Consider the following 18266-nt stretch of genomic DNA (forward strand, 5'->3'; position numbering starts at 1 on the left):
AAGTTCTTTGCATATGAATACCAAAAATGTACATTGAGCGATGCATGTGAAGGCCATGAATTAAAAATCGTTATCAAATAACTTTAGAACATTCTTAACACAGGCATTTTTAATCATAAATGTAAACTATACAAGGAATAATTTGACTTCTTACCTGCAAATAAAGACCCATCAGCATCCGGATCGTCTTCCATATTGACATCCATGACCAGGGAGACACAGCTGTATGATCCCGGAGAGTTGAGACATGCCGAGAACTCATCACACAGATTGGGGATTTCTTCACATTCATTAATATCTGCAAAGAAACATTTCATAATTTGAGTTATGTACGCAAATATTTTCCACATTAAAAAAATTAAGCTTCCAGTTTCAGATATCTAAAATCCAGAAATCAAATTTAAGCAATTTCGGGGTGCGTGTGTATTGTTATACAACATTTTTTTTTTTTTTTTCCATTCATTTTCAAAAAGACCCCAAACCTTATATGATCAGTAAGAATAACAATTACCTTTACAGAAATTGGTGGTATTTTCTCTGTATCCATCGAAACAGCTACATTCGAACCCTCCCACAGTGTTGTTACAGGCTTGGTAGCATGGACTGTACATAATGCACTCATTTATATCATTGCATGTGGTGCCATCTGTCGATAACTTGTATCCGTGATGACAGTCGCACAAGCGAGAACCATACAGCTGATGGCAAATCTGATCACAGCCTCCATTACTACCATCAACACACGATTTCCTCACTAAAATACAAATTTGAAGAGCCTACATATCTACTATCAAAACAATTTGGATATAGCCTCCATTACTACCATCAACATACAACTTCCTTGCTGAAACAAATTCAGAGAGTGAAACATTGGCGATGTTCACGCATCATGACAAATCCATGAATAAGTTGTTTAAATGTCAATTAAGATAAAACCATAGTTTTCAATGAGTAGAATGCAAAGTATTCAATAGGTTACAGAAAAAACAGTATATATGGTCATGGGATTAAATATTCATAATGTTTAACCCTCGCAATGATCACTTCAAAAGCAACTAAAAAATTACAAACCTGTGCAAGTTTGTCCATCTTCTCCGAGTACAAAGCCATCATCACAGCTACATTGGTAGCTTCCATCCGTGTTGAGACATGATTGCTGGCATGGCCAATTCTCGCACTCGTTGATGTCATTGCAAGTGTGGCCAGAATCGTCGAGCTCGTATCCAGGATTGCAAGAGCATTCATACCCACCGCTAACCTCTGTGCACACTTGGGAGCAATCACCATTGTTTTTCTCGCAGGACTTACTACCATCTAATTAAAGACAAAGCATTTTATATACATATATCTGCTAAATATCCATTATAAATAATCATCTGTGCTAAGCTTGCTAATGGTCATGCCTCAGTGTCCATTACTGTTGTCATAGCTACTACAATTGACCAGTTGATATCCACATTTAACTGGAAACAAGTTTTGTAGCTACATTTTAAACAGGAACATCCACTTGTTTGTAATTTGTTGTAATTTACTTGTAATTTTGACAAATAAAAATGCCTCCGATACATACCACTTTGAAAAAATGATCTCAGTCGGATGGTGATGGAGACACAGATATAAGAACCAAGGTTGTTGACACATTGAGACCAATTGTCCGAGCAGATCGTAGTATTTAGGCATTCATCAATATCTACAATATAGAAAAGCATGGATTATTTAATGGGTATTCAGTTATTTGTTGATCGTTTTATGAGGATATACTCGTACAGTTATATCGTTTTATGAGGATATACTCGTACAGTTATATCGTTTTATGAGGATATACTCGTACAGTTATATCGTTTTATGAGGATATACTCGTACAGTTATATCGTTTTATGAGGATATACTCGTACAGTTATATCGTTTTATGAGGATATACTCGTACAGTTATATCGTTTTATGAGGATATACTCGTACAGTTATATCGTTTTATGAGGATATACTCGTACAGTTATATCGTTTTATGAGGATATACTCGTACAGTTATATCGTTTTATGAGGATATACTCGTACAGTTATATCGTTTTATGAGGATATACTCGTACAGTTATATCGTTTCATATTTTACAGCATCCACATCATTTTAAAAGAAAAATTTACTTTCTATTAGTCTATGGAATTATTACCAACCTGTTAATTCTGGTGCCAACTTCCTGTAAATGAAGCTCTTAATGTCAAATGCAACATTAGCAAAAATATACTGAATGTGGAGTTGATGCCTATTACAAGGTCATAATTGTTATAAAGCAAAGCCCCATTTGAAATGATCTTAGAATATTCACCATATCAAAAAGGAACATGTACATTTTTTTTGACAAATTACCGATCTGTTGAAATAGGTACCACATTTTGTTCTGCAGGATTCAGTAGTGTGCAGAGATTGCACATAGTTCTTGTTAAATCCCGTTTTTTTGGTTTCAATTTCATGCAAAACTGGTATTTCAAATGAACCTTATGAGTACTTGACACCTGTATAAACCGATATACGTTGTATTTTGAAAGTGCCAGTTACTTTCTTTCACTCATTTCAATTGACTATGACAAAGCTGGTTTCTTTTGCTATTTCCCGTACATCTTTTCTACAACACATTGGCGATAAACACTGTTAAAAGCTGAAAATAGATCCATCTTTATTATAGAAATACTAATTTCATCACATTGTAATATTTCGGGTTGTGAAAAACATTGTCCCAAGAGAATAATTCTTGGCATTTATGCATATTGAAAAAATAAAGTTTATATATATAATGTTGCTAATTTATTTCATTAATGATATAACAATAGTATAACAGTGTATATCAAAAAGGTTTAAACTCAACAAGCCTAAAAATAAACCATGATCTTTAGCATACAGAGCTACTTACTATGCAAATTTGCCTTACCATTTACTCTGAATAACAATCTTAGTATATTTTTCCTTTGGAAAGAAATCACATTATCTTAACGGTTCAGCACTATATATGGTGAAAGACTGGTTTGGATTCGCATAGTATTTCAGCTATGCTCCAAATGATTGACAAATGAATAGAGTTAAAGTAAAAAATCTTGAGAAATTTTTGAAGCATTACAGACGATCAGTAGTTCAATGAAGATTTCAATGTTTTTAATGTCTGTACTAAGGGTTGAATGTCTCTGAAGGTGCTGCCTCTACATCACCACAAGTCGAGGCACTGCGCATGTTAGATGGAACTAGCAGGCCAGTCATAGAATCCTTGCGTCGATGTATTTCCACACGCTGGTATACAAGTATGCAACCAATAGCAGCACCAACAGCGACAAGAAGAATAATTCCAGCCATCACACCGATTATGATGATCATTTGGGTACTTGATAGGGTTTCTGTGGATTTCTCTCCTAGAACAGGCTTAAGGTGTCCAGCATCATCATGATATATTCCATCAACAAAATCTGAAAATGTAGCTTTTCCGTTAATTTCGAGTTTAAAGTAAAGCAAAGATATCCTTAGCATACCCGTTATATTGTATCACAAGGTTTTATTTTCATCCTTGTTTACTGCATTTTATAATTTCATGATTTTAATAGTGCGACCATTACAGCTGTAGTGTATAAGGCTTTCTATAATTTTACTAATGCCAATCTATACTTTTGAGGTACATATTGGTGTGCTATATTATTTCACTTATGTTTAAATTGTACATGGTCACATTCAAATTAAATCACTATGTTGGTATTGTTTGCTGCGTCAGATTCACTTTCTGTAGCATACAAACCTCCTTGAAGGTCTGGATCTTCATCCTCCTTAGCAACATTCAAATTTAAACAGGTGAAGGAACCTCCAGTATTGAAGCAGGTCGTCCCTCCAAGACAGGCTTCAGGATTCAGACATTCATCTATATCTACAATACAAGATATCCAAATAGTGTGGAAAGAACACTCGACTGGTACCATATCATTTAACCCGATTATTTCTATAATGAATTGAAAGAGAAAATCAAGTCTGAAGTCAATACATTTACCATTTCATTTGATAAATTTATCATGCACAAAGTACTGTGAGAACTTTAATATGAACATGGTTAAGATCACTGGTTCATTCTGAATAAATTTTAACTGTCAAAATCTAATGTGACTGCCTTTAGCCATTTTTAGTTATCCAATCAGTCTTAATATGCACTAAATGTATAAGATTCTCCTTGTAAAGAAAGAAATAAGACTGGTACATCCAAATAATGCTAATTTGTAGGTAAACAATTTATACATAACTAATATTGAAGGCTTCCAGATTGCAGATTATTAAGATGGTTGATTGAATTTACCTTCACAAAAACCAGTGTCGGCCACAAGATTGTATCCCGGGAAGCAGCTGCAGTCAAATCCACCTTCGTTATTGCTGCAGACTTGTTTGCATGGACGATATCTTGAACATTCATCAACATCTTCACACGAGAATTCAGTTTAGAGACAACTCGTAACCCTGCCTACAAGAACATTTGCGAGCTCCATACAGCTGCTGACATACATGGTCACATCCTCCATTACTACCATCCGAGCAAGATTTCCTTACTGAAATCAGAAAAAACGGTTAACTTCAAAGTGTCTAAGGTGGATGGCCATCACTTTGTTATTTGTGCTGTAAGGTATTGAAACAAGTACTAATTGTAATGAGAACCATTTCATGTTCTGCAAACGACCTCTAGTCATAAAGTATTTGATGTCACAAATATAGTGCCATACCAGTTATAAACCAAATTTCCTCAACGTCTTGACAATATCTAAAAACAATAAGTCTTGCAATAAGTCTTCAAATAATTCCCCTGCCCTAGTGTTAAGTTTAGTATTTATCCTCAAACAAGCACCCTCCCCTAGCATAAAGTAGTCAAGATTATTTTCATCCTGATTTCACAGTTAACCAATGTAACTTTATTGAATGCTACCTGGGACCAGTTTCATCAATACTCCTCAACTTCAAAATGACCAATGAGCACTACAGAACTGACCCTTCCATTACCGTGACTTCTTCCTAAATCCTTTCCTATGGAAAATGTTTTTTCTTAGTTACTCAAGTTAAAATGTTAGCTCCTTAAGTTAAAGAACATTGATGAAACTGGGGCCTGCTTGGTTATTTTAAGTGCTCAATGTCTTATGTCAACTACAGCATCCATATATACCTTCACATGTCTGTCCATCATCACCGAGTTGGAATCCTTCGTCACAGACACAATTGTAGCTGCCCTCCGTGTTGATACACCTCTGATTGCACGGCCAACTGTCGCACTCGTTTATGTCTGTACAGTTGAGGCCTTCGACTCCACCTATTTGGTATCCTGTATGACAGGAGCATTCATGTCCCTTCGGTAGTTGTTTACATACATGGGCACAGCCACCATTTTCATTTTGACATGAATGTGCATCATCTGCAATTAGAATATAACAGTAATTCAAAAGTTAATTTCGAAGTGTAGCTAAAATTAGCAGAATGATTGAAAGAGATCAAAATTAATATTTGTTTCCAGAAAGAGGGTTTTGCATATTCATTTAATAGTAACACCTTTTCTTAGAATTTAATTCTTTATTAGAAAGATTCTTGATTTTAGAGATGAAAAGATACTAATTATGCAGTAAGAAGGTTTCCTCAGAAGAAAATTGACCTGTAATGTACAACTACAGAAGTTACTCACCGCTCCCTTGGTAGCTTCTATATGTATTGGAAAGACTGATGCCAACACAGATGTAGGATCCTGGAGTGTTAACACACATTGACCAGACTTGTGCACATATAATTGCAATAGGAATTTGTTGGCATTCGTCTATGTCTGCAATGAAATGAGATTTAACGATTTAAGGGAGAAATTTTCTAGTTTGGAACACATTTTAAAAAAATATCTAGGAAGGGCATCTTCAAGACTTCATGCTAATATAACTCTTCTGCAATTTTCTCTCCAAACAGTTGAATTTTTATTCTTTCGGATAAAATTATACATCCTTACTGAATGTCCTCAATCAAAGGCTGTACTTAAAATGGAACATTCCAATTAATGAAATTAGAAAAAAGCCCTCCTATCTGCTTAAAATGTAAATGTTATGGCTCTGTTTCAGGTATTTTTTCCATTTATTTTTCAGTTTTGCTTTACCAAAAACAGAACTCAAACAGAACCTTTACATTTTGATAAGAAATAAAAGTTTCCTTACTGAAAATTGTGGTCTTTTTGATCCAGCAAGAATATGAATTCCTCTTCCACAACTTCACCGTTGTTCCATTGCATACATACAGCAACCATTAATTGAGGCAATTCAAGCAGATGTCACGTTAACGAATTCTTCAATGCGATAAATTTGTTTTATATTGCCATTTAATGGTCTATCGGGCCTTTAAAGAAAGGTCAAGGTCATAGCCTATGTAATCTTCACGACAGTCAGGTCGATGACTGATGGGTCAACTTCACCAGAATCTAGCCATTTGAAGTTTATTTGCATTTCCTGAAAATTGTCTTGTGCAACAGATTTGTGTTGAAGATCAAGCCTATTGTGCACAAATTTTAAAATTTGACCTTTAAGCTCTACGATATTTTCATCTGTGGAATATACTTTGTACATATTAATTTGTGTCAGTGCTGGGGCAGGGCAACTGATATGAAGCTTTGATGGAATAAATTATCAAATTTGTCAAACAGGCTAAAATTAAATCTCTTATCCATAACTAACAGGTTTGGTTAGTGTAGCACTTGCAATTGTGGATATGCAAGTTTTAAATTACAAAAGTTGACGCTGCTGCAAACACCGCCGGAAAAATAACACCCATGTGTTGCTCTGCAACCGACGCGAGAAAAAACCCCGCACCCTCTTACTTTATATGCACTACAGCAACATTAGTTAGATTATTCTGAAATATGAGTTGCTGTAGCCATAACAGTAACAATTCTAAATGCAATTACAATTTAGAAATATTAGTATTCATTTCACCCGAATTCTAAATATATCCACCATCTTTGCTCGTCTGGAACGATTTAACCAACATAAATAATTTTCCTACCTCTGCATGTTCGTTGGTCAGCCAGTAGTCTAAATCCTGGATAACAATTGCAGGTGAAGCTTCCCTCGGTGTTGTTACATATTTGAGGGCAGGGTCCAAAACTAGTGCACTCGTTAATGTCATCACAGTTGTGTCTATCAGCATTGAGAGTGTAACCCAAATTGCAGCTACATTGATGAGCTCCAAACATGTTATGACAGTTATGTTCACATCCTCCGTTGTCAGTGTTACAATCATTGTCAACTACAAAGTGAAATTCAACATGCACATAGAAAATGCTCAATACTAAAATCCTTTATCTAATTAGAGTTAGAGTTGCATATCTACACAATGTCTAGTTTACAATATGGCACTAAATAAAATATATATACAAGCATGACAGGTTAACAGTATGACAACAATTTTATGACTACCGTAAATAGGCTGTTGTGACCATTTTGTACATTAATGCTACAGATGGGACTTCTGGCATCTTATTAGAGAACAATCAAAAAAGCTAGATTTATGTAGCCATAGCCAATTAAGATTGCAATGTTTCAAAATTTTGGTTTCTGAAATGTTAATTTAATGTGATGCATCATATCTAGACTGAAATTTATAGATCTATATACTAGTATGCAAAATATGCCTAATAGAGAATCTTACATTTCTAAAACATAACTCATTTATAAAAGTGAAATCTTTCTATTGGTTATTGTGATATGTAATATTAAGCATATCACAAGTGTTCAAAACGTTAGTTTTTAAGATATTTAGTATTGCATGGTAGAAGAGGTTGGTGACAAATCTGTATTTTAAGCTAAAAGATCTACCAAAAATGTATTTCATATTTGTTTACATACCAATTTTAGGAAGTCTACACAATTGGTGAGAAATATATGCTTAGATCAGATTCAGTTGAGGTCATTAGTAACCATACCGAAACAAAGACTTACCAGTTGGTTCCGGTCCAGTATGACCTGCGAATATACAAGATAAGAATCAGTAAAATTCATAGCTTAAAGTATCATGGAAGTAAAAATTGATAAAAAGCAAATACCAATATTTATCCTTAAGTAAGCCCTCTTCAATAGTGCAACCCCCTCCCCTAGTGTAAACGTTTATCCTCAAATGTTTAGTACTGTATTTATCCTCAAATAAGCCCCCTCCCCTAGAGTAAATGTTTAGTACTGTATCCTCAAATAAGCCCCCTCTCTTAGTGTAAATGTTTAGTACTGTATTTATTCTCAAATAAGCCCCCTCGCCTAGTGTAAATGTTAGTACTGTATTTATCCCCAAATAAGCCCCCTCCCTAGTGTAAATGTTAGTACTGTATTTATCCTCAAATAAGCCCACTCGCCTAGTGTAAATGTTAGTACTGTATTTATCCTCAAATAAGCCCCGCCCCCTCCCCTAGTGTAAATGTTAGTACTGTTTTTATCCTCAAATAAGCCCCCTCCCTAGTGTAAATGTTTAGTACTGTATTTATCCTCAAATAAGCCCTCCCTATTGTTAATGTTTAGTACTGTATTTATCCTCAAATAAGCCCCTTCCCCTAGTGTAAATGTTTAGTACTAATGTTTGTGGAGGGCTTATTTGAGAACCAATTTTAGCTGCTACTCTTTTCAAAATTGAAGATTCTGCAAAAATGAAGGAACCACTTTTAGCCAACAAATAACAAGTACTGATTGTAATGGGGACCATTACAGTTGTCCCCAAACTCCCCTGCAGTTGTCCCATTATGTTCAGCATCCCTAACAGCCAATATATAAATTGTAAAATGAAACCACAGCAATTGAGCTTTTACTGTGTTGTTCGGCAATATCTCATGGCCCCCAAGTACCATTTTTCACCCTTAATCAAATGTTATCTAAATTTCGACCAATTTGGTTACCATAACAAAATGGAGGACCCCTGGTTACCATGGTAACTTTCCGAAAATGTAACCTTATTCAGCATCCCTGGAAACCTCCATTTACTAATTTTTACTGAAATTAGACCTAAAAACAAAAACTGAAATAGGCGACCATTTCAGATCAAAATATGCGTGCACAGCCCCCGCCCTTAATGAGTAAGTCTGAAGTTTCATGGCGATCCTCCCAGTAGTTTCTGAGAAAAGTTATGGCAACCTGTGGCGGAAGAAATGAGAAGTAGCAATAATAATCTTTGCTTGGGGACATAAGTAAACATTGATTTAGCTAAATTTAAAGGTGGCTTTTAAGGGGGGGCTATTTCCAATTGACACAAAAATCACGATTTTGATACTGCAGAATCAAGTTACCTATTGGTCCTGTATTTCCATTTTCGCCCTTGTCGCCTTTAGCTCCAGTTGATCCGACAGGTCCAGTTGCACCAGTGTTGCCCACATTTCCTTGATCACCCTTTGTACCAGTAGGACCAGCGACACCAGTATTACCTACAATAAATATGTCAGCAAACTTTAATTCATTAAAAAAGCAAGTAATGTTCATACAAGTTAATCTTGTTACAATTGGAAATTGCAAATTTACAAATATATTGCAATTGTTTAAATACAAAAAGTACATTCTTTATTGATTTCTCACTGCAAAAGACAAAACTCCTTTCCGGAGAATTTGTTTTGACAAAACATGGCAATAAACCTTCAACTATCAACGTTTCAGTGCACATACATTCAAAAGAAAATGGATGTATTCTGTTGATGCTTCCTAAAATCTACACTTTTCTAATTCAGATAACCTTTCAGCTAATCTTTTCAGGAATCTTAAGCTGATAATTATGAAAAATACACTAAGAAATAGTATAGGATACAGATTTTCAGCAAAATATTTGAAATTGATCGAATTATACATTGTTTTAGTTGACCATCTTTCCTTTTTGTTCTATTTAACTTTCTCCATACTTAACCAAGTGCATAAACCTACTTACCATTGTCACCCTTTTGGCCTGTATTTCCGACATTTCCTGTGGCTCCAACATCACCAGTGACTCCGGACACTCCTGTGGCACCACCATCTCCCTTCTCTCCCATTACTCCAGTGTCTCCCACATTTCCCAGGTCACCCTTTGATCCAGTATTTCCAGTAACTCCAGTCATACCTACAATACCCTGATCTCCTTTAAGTCCTGTGCTTCCCTCTTCACCAGTTGACCCCACTGCTCCTGTGTCGCCCTTTGAACCAGATACTCCAGTGTTTCCTATTTGTCCCTGATCTCCTTTAGCACCAGTTGAGCCTTTCGGTCCTGTGTTCCCCGTCTGTCCTTTTGATCCGGTGTCACCTATGTTGCCTTTCTGGCCATTGTCACCTTTGCTTCCCTGTGGTCCAGTGTTACCAGTTGAGCCAAGGTCACCTTTGGATCCTGTTGCTCCAGTGTTACCAGTACTGCCAGTAAGTCCTGTAGCTCCAACATTACCCGTTGTTCCCTGATCACCCTTCTCTCCTACTTCTCCTTTGCTACCAGTACTACCAACATTTCCAGTGGCTCCAGTATCACCTTTGTTACCCGTTGCTCCCTTTAGACCAGTGTTTCCAACATTTCCTTGTTGTCCCGTTGCACCAACACCACCTGTAGCACCAGTATCGCCCTTTGCACCGGTATTGCCTACTTCTCCTTTTGACCCTGTATTTCCAACTTCTCCTTTCACTCCATTGCTACCAGTATCTCCTTTTACACCAGTATTTCCAGTACTTCCGGTTTGACCTTCTGGACCAGTGGCACCAACATTTCCTTGAATTCCTTGTTCTCCTTTTGACCCTTGATTTCCTTGATCTCCCTTTTGCCCAGTATTTCCAGTAATACCTGTATTACCAATCTGGCCTTGATCACCTTTATCACCTGTTTGTCCCTTCAAGCCTGGTGTACCAGTACTGCCAGTAGCACCAGTGTCACCTTTTGTTCCTGTAGCACCCACAGGGCCCGTGTTACCCACACTTCCAGTGTCTCCCTTTGAGCCAGTACTGCCAGTCTGTCCTGTTGATCCCATTTGTCCCGTACTGCCAACATCACCTTGAACACCAGTGTTTCCAACAGCACCAGTTTGACCTTTATCACCTTTATTGCCCACAGGACCAGTGTTGCCAACACCTCCTGTATCGCCTTTCGCTCCAGTATTTCCAACACTACCCTGTGGTCCAGTGTTTCCAACATTTCCAGTGTCTCCCTTAGAGCCAGTGTCTCCAACTTGTCCTGTTGAGCCAAATGGACCAGTGTTTCCAATCTGACCCTTTTCTCCAGTATTCCCAACAAGACCAGTTGTACCAGAGACGCCAATTTCTCCCTTTCCTCCTTCGACTCCAGTAGATCCTGTTGGTCCCTGAACTCCAGTAGATCCAAACTGTCCTTTTTCACCAGTGGATCCAACAGGACCAGTATCTCCTACCACTCCAGTATTACCGGTCTGTCCTATCTGTCCTGTACTTCCTACCTGGCCAGTGTTTCCCTTTGATCCAGTACTTCCAACATCTCCTTTGGATCCAGTATTACCAGTCTGACCTTGGTCTCCCTTTACGCCCGTGTCTCCTACAACTCCCTGATCTCCTTTTTGTCCAGTGTTTCCAACATTTCCTTGTATGCCCTGGTCTCCTTTTTGTCCAGTGTTGCCCGTGATGCCACTAGATCCTGTAGCCCCTACATTACCAGTGTCTCCCTTTGGTCCAGTGTTTCCTGTTTGTCCTGTTGCCCCTGTTGATCCAACGACACCCTGTACTCCCTGAGTTCCTGTTAGGCCAGTTTGTCCCTTTTCTCCAGTGCTACCTACAATACCTGTGGATCCAATTTGTCCTGTATCTCCCTGGTCACCTTTAGAGCCAGTATTGCCGACATTACCCTGCACACCTTGGTCTCCTTTACTACCAGTCATTCCAATCGCTCCAGTATTTCCAATATCACCTGTGATTCCCTGAGCACCAGTGCTGCCTTTTACACCTTGCACTCCGGTATCTCCGAGAACGCCTTGTATCCCCTGAGTTCCCTTGATTCCCTGATCTCCTTTGAGTCCAGTAGAGCCAACATCTCCCTTTGCTCCAGCACTACCAGTGTCTCCCTCGACTCCTGTGTCTCCAACATTCCCTTGATCTCCCTTTACACCAGTGTTGCCAACAACACCTTGATCACCTTTAGATCCAGTTGCCCCAATATCACCAGTTTGTCCCTTTACTCCAGTTTGACCTTGAATTCCTGTGCTTCCAACATCACCTGTTGATCCCTCGGTTCCTGTGTCACCAATATCACCCTTAGAGCCAGTGCTGCCAACATTTCCCGTTTCTCCCTCGAGTCCTGTTTCACCCTGTATACCAGTGTTTCCAACATCTCCCTTGGGTCCAGTACCACCAGTTTGTCCCTTTACACCAGTGTCTCCAACAGCTCCAGTTACACCTTCGTTACCTTGGCTGCCAGTATCTCCCTTCAAACCTGTACTTCCAACACTTCCTGTATCCCCTTTTACACCAGTGCTTCCTGTTTGACCTTTAGGCCCAGTGTTGCCAACATTTCCTGTAGCACCAACAGCTCCAGTGCTTCCTGTTAGACCTTGGTCTCCTTTGACACCAGTATTGCCTGTCTGTCCTTGGACACCAGTATCTCCAACTACACCTTTGAGCCCTGTGTTCCCAAATTGTCCTTTCTGTCCAGTTGCTCCTTGCACTCCCGTTTCACCTTGGATACCTGTTGTTCCAAACTGTCCCTTGGCACCGGTTTCTCCAAATTGACCCTTCGTTCCAGTCGCACCAACATCACCAGTTTGACCTTCGACACCTGTATCACCGACCACACCCTGCTCTCCTTTAATTCCAGTGTTACCGGTCTGTCCTTGTTCACCCTTGCTGCCATTGCTTCCTTTTTGTCCAGTAGCACCAGTATTGCCTTCATCTCCCTTTGTTCCTGTGCTGCCAAATTGACCCTTTTGTCCTGTACTGCCAACAGCCCCAGTGTCTCCCTTTTGACCTGTAGCTCCTTGGTCTCCTCCATCTCCTTTAGCACCAGTATTTCCATCTTCACCTTTTATTCCTGTACTACCTACAGCTCCAGTATTGCCCTCAGGTCCAGTGCTTCCTGTCAAACCTGTTGAACCCTTTACACCAGTGTCGCCTATCTGACCTTTTTCACCCGTTGTTCCCTTCACTCCAGTGTTTCCATCATCACCCTGGGATCCCTTGTCACCAGTACTTCCTTTTTGTCCATCACCTCCTTTAACTCCAGTGGCCCCAACTTGTCCAGTACTTCCTGTTGCACCTACACTTCCAGTAGCACCAACAGCTCCAGTATTTCCAGTCTGACCCTGTATGCCAGTGCTTCCAACAGCTCCAGTTTCTCCTTTGACACCAGTACTACCAGTTTGTCCGTTGGCTCCAGTGTTGCCCACAACTCCAGTTTCACCTTGAATACCAGTGTTACCCGTTTGTCCCTGAATTCCAGTATCGCCAACTTGTCCTTTCAATCCTTGTTCTCCCTTAGCACCTGTATCCCCAACATTACCTTGGGGTCCTGTGTTGCCTACTCCACCTTTTTCTCCCTGGATACCAGTATCACCAACATTTCCAGTGGCACCAACTTCCCCTTTAGCTCCTGTATTTCCAACATTTCCTTGGTCACCCTTAAGTCCAGAAGTACCAGTTGCACCAGTGTCGCCTTTTACACCAGTTGACCCTACATTTCCTGTGTCACCTTTGTTTCCCTGTGTACCTTGTGGACCAGTATCACCAACATTTCCTTTTGTACCCTGAATGCCAGTATCTCCTATTTGTCCTGTATTTCCCTTAGGGCCAATGCTACCAGTAGATCCTACAGCACCTGTGTTTCCAGCAATGCCTTGGTCTCCTTTGGCTCCAGTGCTGCCTGTAGTTCCCTTTAATCCGGTATTTCCAACATCTCCCTTTACACCAGTGCTTCCAACAACTCCTGTTGACCCTGTAGGCCCAGTAGATCCCACATCTCCCTTTTGGCCCGTATTTCCTTGGATGCCTTGAGAGCCTTTTACTCCAGTGTCTCCAGTCTGTCCTGTATTTCCTGTAGCACCAAGTTCGCCTTTTAGTCCAGTGGCACCAACAACACCAGTATCACCCTGTATTCCCGTATCTCCTTTGGTGCCCTGGATACCCGTGGAGCCTACCGCTCCAGTATCTCCTTTGGTGCCCTGCAATCCAGTTGAACCCTGAATCCCTGTATCGCCAACATTACCTTTCAGTCCTGTACTACCAACTAGTCCAGTTGCACCCTGAATGCCTGTGTCACCAACTTGTCCAGTCTCTCCTTTCAGGCCCTGTGTTCCAGTATCACCAACATTGCCTTTGTCTCCCTGAACACCAGTACTCCCAACAGCACCAGTTCCACCTTCAATGCCTTGATCTCCTTTGCTTCCAGTACTGCCCACTGCTCCAGTATCCCCCTTTACACCAGTAGCACCTACTTGTCCAGTGGATCCAACACTTCCTGTTTGTCCCTCTTCACCTTGGGATCCTTTAGTACCATCATTTCCTTTGACGCCAGTATCTCCCACAACACCCTGGATACCCTGTGTACCTGTACTCCCAACGTCGCCTTCTAATCCTTGATCCCCTTTAACTCCTTGATCTCCCTTTACCCCGGTATTTCCAACCTGCCCTTGATCTCCTTTGGCACCCCCATCTCCTTTTGTTCCTTGAACTCCTGTGCTACCTGCGACACCAACAGACCCAGTAGATCCAACTTCACCTTTCTCTCCTGTGTTACCAGTATCACCCCCATCTCCTTTTTGACCCGTGGCACCAACAGCTCCAGTGTCTCCTTTAACACCTGTATCCCCTACAGAGCCCTTAGTTCCCGTAGTACCAAATTGCCCTTTTGTGCCAGTGTCACCAACATTTCCTTTAGAGCCTTGATCGCCTTTAACCCCAGTTGCTCCAACAGGTCCTGTGTTGCCCACTGCACCAGTGTTTCCTTCCGTGCCAACATTTCCTTGATCTCCCTTCTGTCCTGTGCTGCCAACTTGTCCAGTAGACCCTACTGCTCCTGTGCTACCAGTCTGGCCCTTTAGACCCGTGCTACCTACATCTCCTGTTGTTCCCTTGGCCCCTGTGTTTCCTACAACTCCCTGGACACCAGTTGCTCCAGTTTGACCTGTCTGACCTTTAACCCCAGTGCTACCAGTGTCGCCAATATTTCCTTCACCTCCCTGTGCTCCTACGTCTCCCTTTTGACCAGTTGACCCAACAAGCCCGGTTGAACCAACTTCTCCCTTGGCTCCCGTATTCCCAGCAACACCCTGTAAACCTGTAGATCCAAACTGTCCCTCTTCTCCTTTACTGCCATCTTGTCCTTTAATACCTTGAGCTCCATCGCTTCCCTTTGCTCCGTCATCACCTTTAACACCTTGTATACCTTGAGTACCTGTGGCCCCTGATACACCAGAGACTCCTTGGATCCCATCATCTCCCTTAGTACCTTTTTGTCCAGTGCTTCCTACAACTCCAGTGGCTCCTACATTTCCAGTGTCGCCCTTGGATCCAGTGGCTCCAACATTGCCAGTGGCTCCAGTAGTGCCAACATTGCCAGTCTGGCCTTTTTCACCAGTAGCTCCAACACCACCAGTGTCTCCCTTTGATCCAGTGTTCCCAACATCACCTTTGACACCAGTATTGCCAAACTGTCCTTTTGCACCTTCTGAGCCAGTGTCTCCTTTTGTTCCTTGTACACCAGTACTTCCTACTACTCCTTGGATACCCTGTTCACCTTTAGTACCTCCATCTCCCTTACTTCCCTTTCCACCTTGGATTCCTGTGTCGCCTACATTGCCTTTGTCACCAGTCTGTCCTTCCGTACCTGCATTTCCTGTATCACCCTTTGCTCCAGTGTTTCCTGTCGATCCTTGATCTCCTTTTGAACCAGTTGCTCCGGTTGGACCAGTGCTTCCTACAACTCCAGTTGCCCCAACACCACCTGTGGCTCCAACATCTCCTTCGTTTCCTTGATCACCCTTCAATCCTGTTGAGCCTGCGACTCCCGTGCTCCCCACTGGTCCTGTATTGCCTGTGGCACCAACCTGACCTTTAACTCCTGTGTCGCCTACTTGTCCAGTACTACCAGTGTTACCAACTGCTCCAGTAGAACCCTTCTCCCCTGTGGCACCTTCCACTCCTTGCACACCAGTGTCTCCAATGTCTCCTTTGTTACCTTGTACTCCAGTTATGCCACTAACTCCCTGTATCCCAGTACTGCCAGTATCGCCCTTTGAACCCTGGTCTCCCTTTGCACCCCCTTCTCCCTTCTGACCAGTGTTTCCAATTTGTCCTTGCACTCCTGTGCTTCCAGTTACACCAGTAGATCCTTTGATACCAGTATCACCAGTCTGACCTTTGCTCCCAGTTGCTCCAACTGCACCTGTTGTCCCTTTAGACCCAGTTGACCCAGTGTCTCCTTTGCTCCCGGTGTTGCCAGTAGTCCCCTGGTCGCCTTTGGTTCCGGTAGCACCAGTTAAGCCTGTATCTCCAGTTGCACCTACAGCACCAGTAGATCCTTTCTCTCCTGTATCACCTTTTGCACCAGTATTCCCCGTTGTTCCCTGAACACCAGTGTCACCCTTGATACCCTGATCACCCTTAACACCAGAACTTCCAATCTGACCTTGTTCTCCCTTCAAACCTGTTAAACCCGGTGCTCCAGTCGATCCCACAACACCAGTGGTTCCAACAGGTCCGGTCGCTCCAACATTCCCAGTGGATCCCTCGATTCCTTGACTACCAGTGTCTCCTTTAGCACCAGTGGCACCAACCTGGCCAGTGGACCCTACATTACCATCTGTTCCTTTCTCACCTTTAGATCCAGTATTGCCAACATCGCCTGAAGCCCCAACAGGTCCAGTGTTACCAACAACTCCTTGGTTTCCCTGTTGTCCTTTAGCACCTGTGTCGCCCTTTATTCCAGAGTCTCCTTTGTCCCCTGTTGCTCCTTCAACACCAGTATCTCCTTTAAGGCCTGTTGCACCAGTTGACCCCGTATCCCCTTTGATTCCAGTTGCTCCCATTTGACCAGTACTACCAACAAGTCCCGAGACACCTGTAATATCAAAGATTTGTAGTGGTATCTTTAGATACTTCCAAGGCCATGTAAAATTATTTCGATTAACTTCAATCACGAACCTATTTGTTTCTACAAGGAAATCGCACCTTACTGATAAACAAGCATTCTGAATTTTATTACAATAAAATTTACATCATCCTGTTCAAAGAGCACTAATGTAGATCTTAATTATAAAGCCTAGTTTTAAAGAAATCTGAAAAACCTATGGAGAAGATCTCTAGACAAGATGTAAATACTGAAATAAACAAAGGGCAAATAACTTTTAAAAAAATAGAAAATGCCACTTAAAGAAAATTGAATCATGACTATGAAGTCCCAATTTAAGAGATTTGAAAATTGCAGATCTCCAAACAAACAAGTTTAGATTGGTCCAGCAATGTCATTCCTGTCCAATTCTGACTGGCATATGAAAAAATGTACTAAGCTAGAATTTGTGCATCAAAAACATGTCCAATCTTGTGACATTATAAAAATCTACCACAAAACTGAAATACCAAATTGGCACGGCACTATCATAATTTTCACCCTGATGACATTTTCATTGGTTTTTTGGTCAAAAGATACCAATCTGACCTTGACCTTTGACTCAATGATCTTCAGATAAGTCAAGATTTATTGTAAAAGACCAAGTTTGCTTCATTATGTCAAAATGTTTACCAGTCGATACAAAATTTTATATTTTATCTAACGATATTTTAACCTTAAAACCAATATCATGATTATCAAGTAAGCTTTATCCTGTAAATTTTTTTACCAGTAAGGCAATTATCAATTCCTCAATTCTCATCCTGAGCCCCCCCTTTCTGACCCCGACCCAATGTCTATTTGTGGAAGATATTGAATCCACATTTTATCTCTCACTTTTTACTGTACATCTAAGTATGTGTGCTGTATTTGCAATAAAGTGACATGTCACAAGAGAAATAATTCTGACTTCCAATGAAAAGTAAACTTCCAAAGTATACATCATTAATGTCTAATTTAAGTTCTGTTTTATTGATGTTGTAAAACATCAACATTTTAAGTAACAGTTGCTGTTGCTCGAGTGATTAAATTGGGAGTAAAATAAACATAGAACATACATTACTTGGAAAGTAACAATCTTTGTAGTCAAATATATTTTATTTCACAAAAGAATCTTGGCAAAGAACTGAGGTTCATCTGTTGAAAAAGTTCAGTGATAACAATGCTGTCAGCCATGTTGGTTTTCTAACGAGGGAAC

The 18266-nt window shown here is 40.6% G+C and overlaps 1 protein-coding gene across 2 annotated transcripts in view; it reads right to left on the reverse strand.

The window, feature by feature from the left end:
• Positions 1–18266, reverse strand: part of LOC117334125 (uncharacterized PE-PGRS family protein PE_PGRS54-like) — a 32582-nt gene that overhangs the window by 952 nt on the left and 13364 nt on the right. Inside the window, exons 7-17 of one of the 2 annotated variants that reach the window (XR_004534039.1) lie at positions 9920–17020; positions 9294–9428; positions 7969–7992; positions 7034–7276; positions 5682–5816; positions 5172–5417; positions 4320–4566; positions 3774–3899; positions 2386–3450; positions 1571–1690; positions 1264–1314 (exon numbers count right to left, since the gene is read on the reverse strand). Coding sequence is in view for 1 of the 2 variants with exons in the window: in XM_033893582.1 (XP_033749473.1) it covers positions 155–298; positions 512–754; positions 1072–1314; positions 1571–1690; positions 7034–7276; positions 7969–7992; positions 9294–9428; positions 9920–17020 (8253 nt within the window). In the remaining variant the exon portion in view is untranslated. Of the gene's footprint in view, positions 1–154; positions 299–511; positions 755–1071; positions 1315–1570; positions 1691–2385; positions 3451–3773; positions 3900–4319; positions 4567–5171; positions 5418–5681; positions 5817–7033; positions 7277–7968; positions 7993–9293; positions 9429–9919; positions 17021–18266 lie in introns of those variants that run through there. The other variant, XM_033893582.1, reaches the window with a different exon arrangement.

Source organism: Pecten maximus, chromosome 9, assembly GCF_902652985.1.
Source record: "Pecten maximus chromosome 9, xPecMax1.1, whole genome shotgun sequence".
In the NCBI taxonomy this organism is placed as follows: Eukaryota; Metazoa; Mollusca; class Bivalvia; order Pectinida; family Pectinidae; genus Pecten; species Pecten maximus.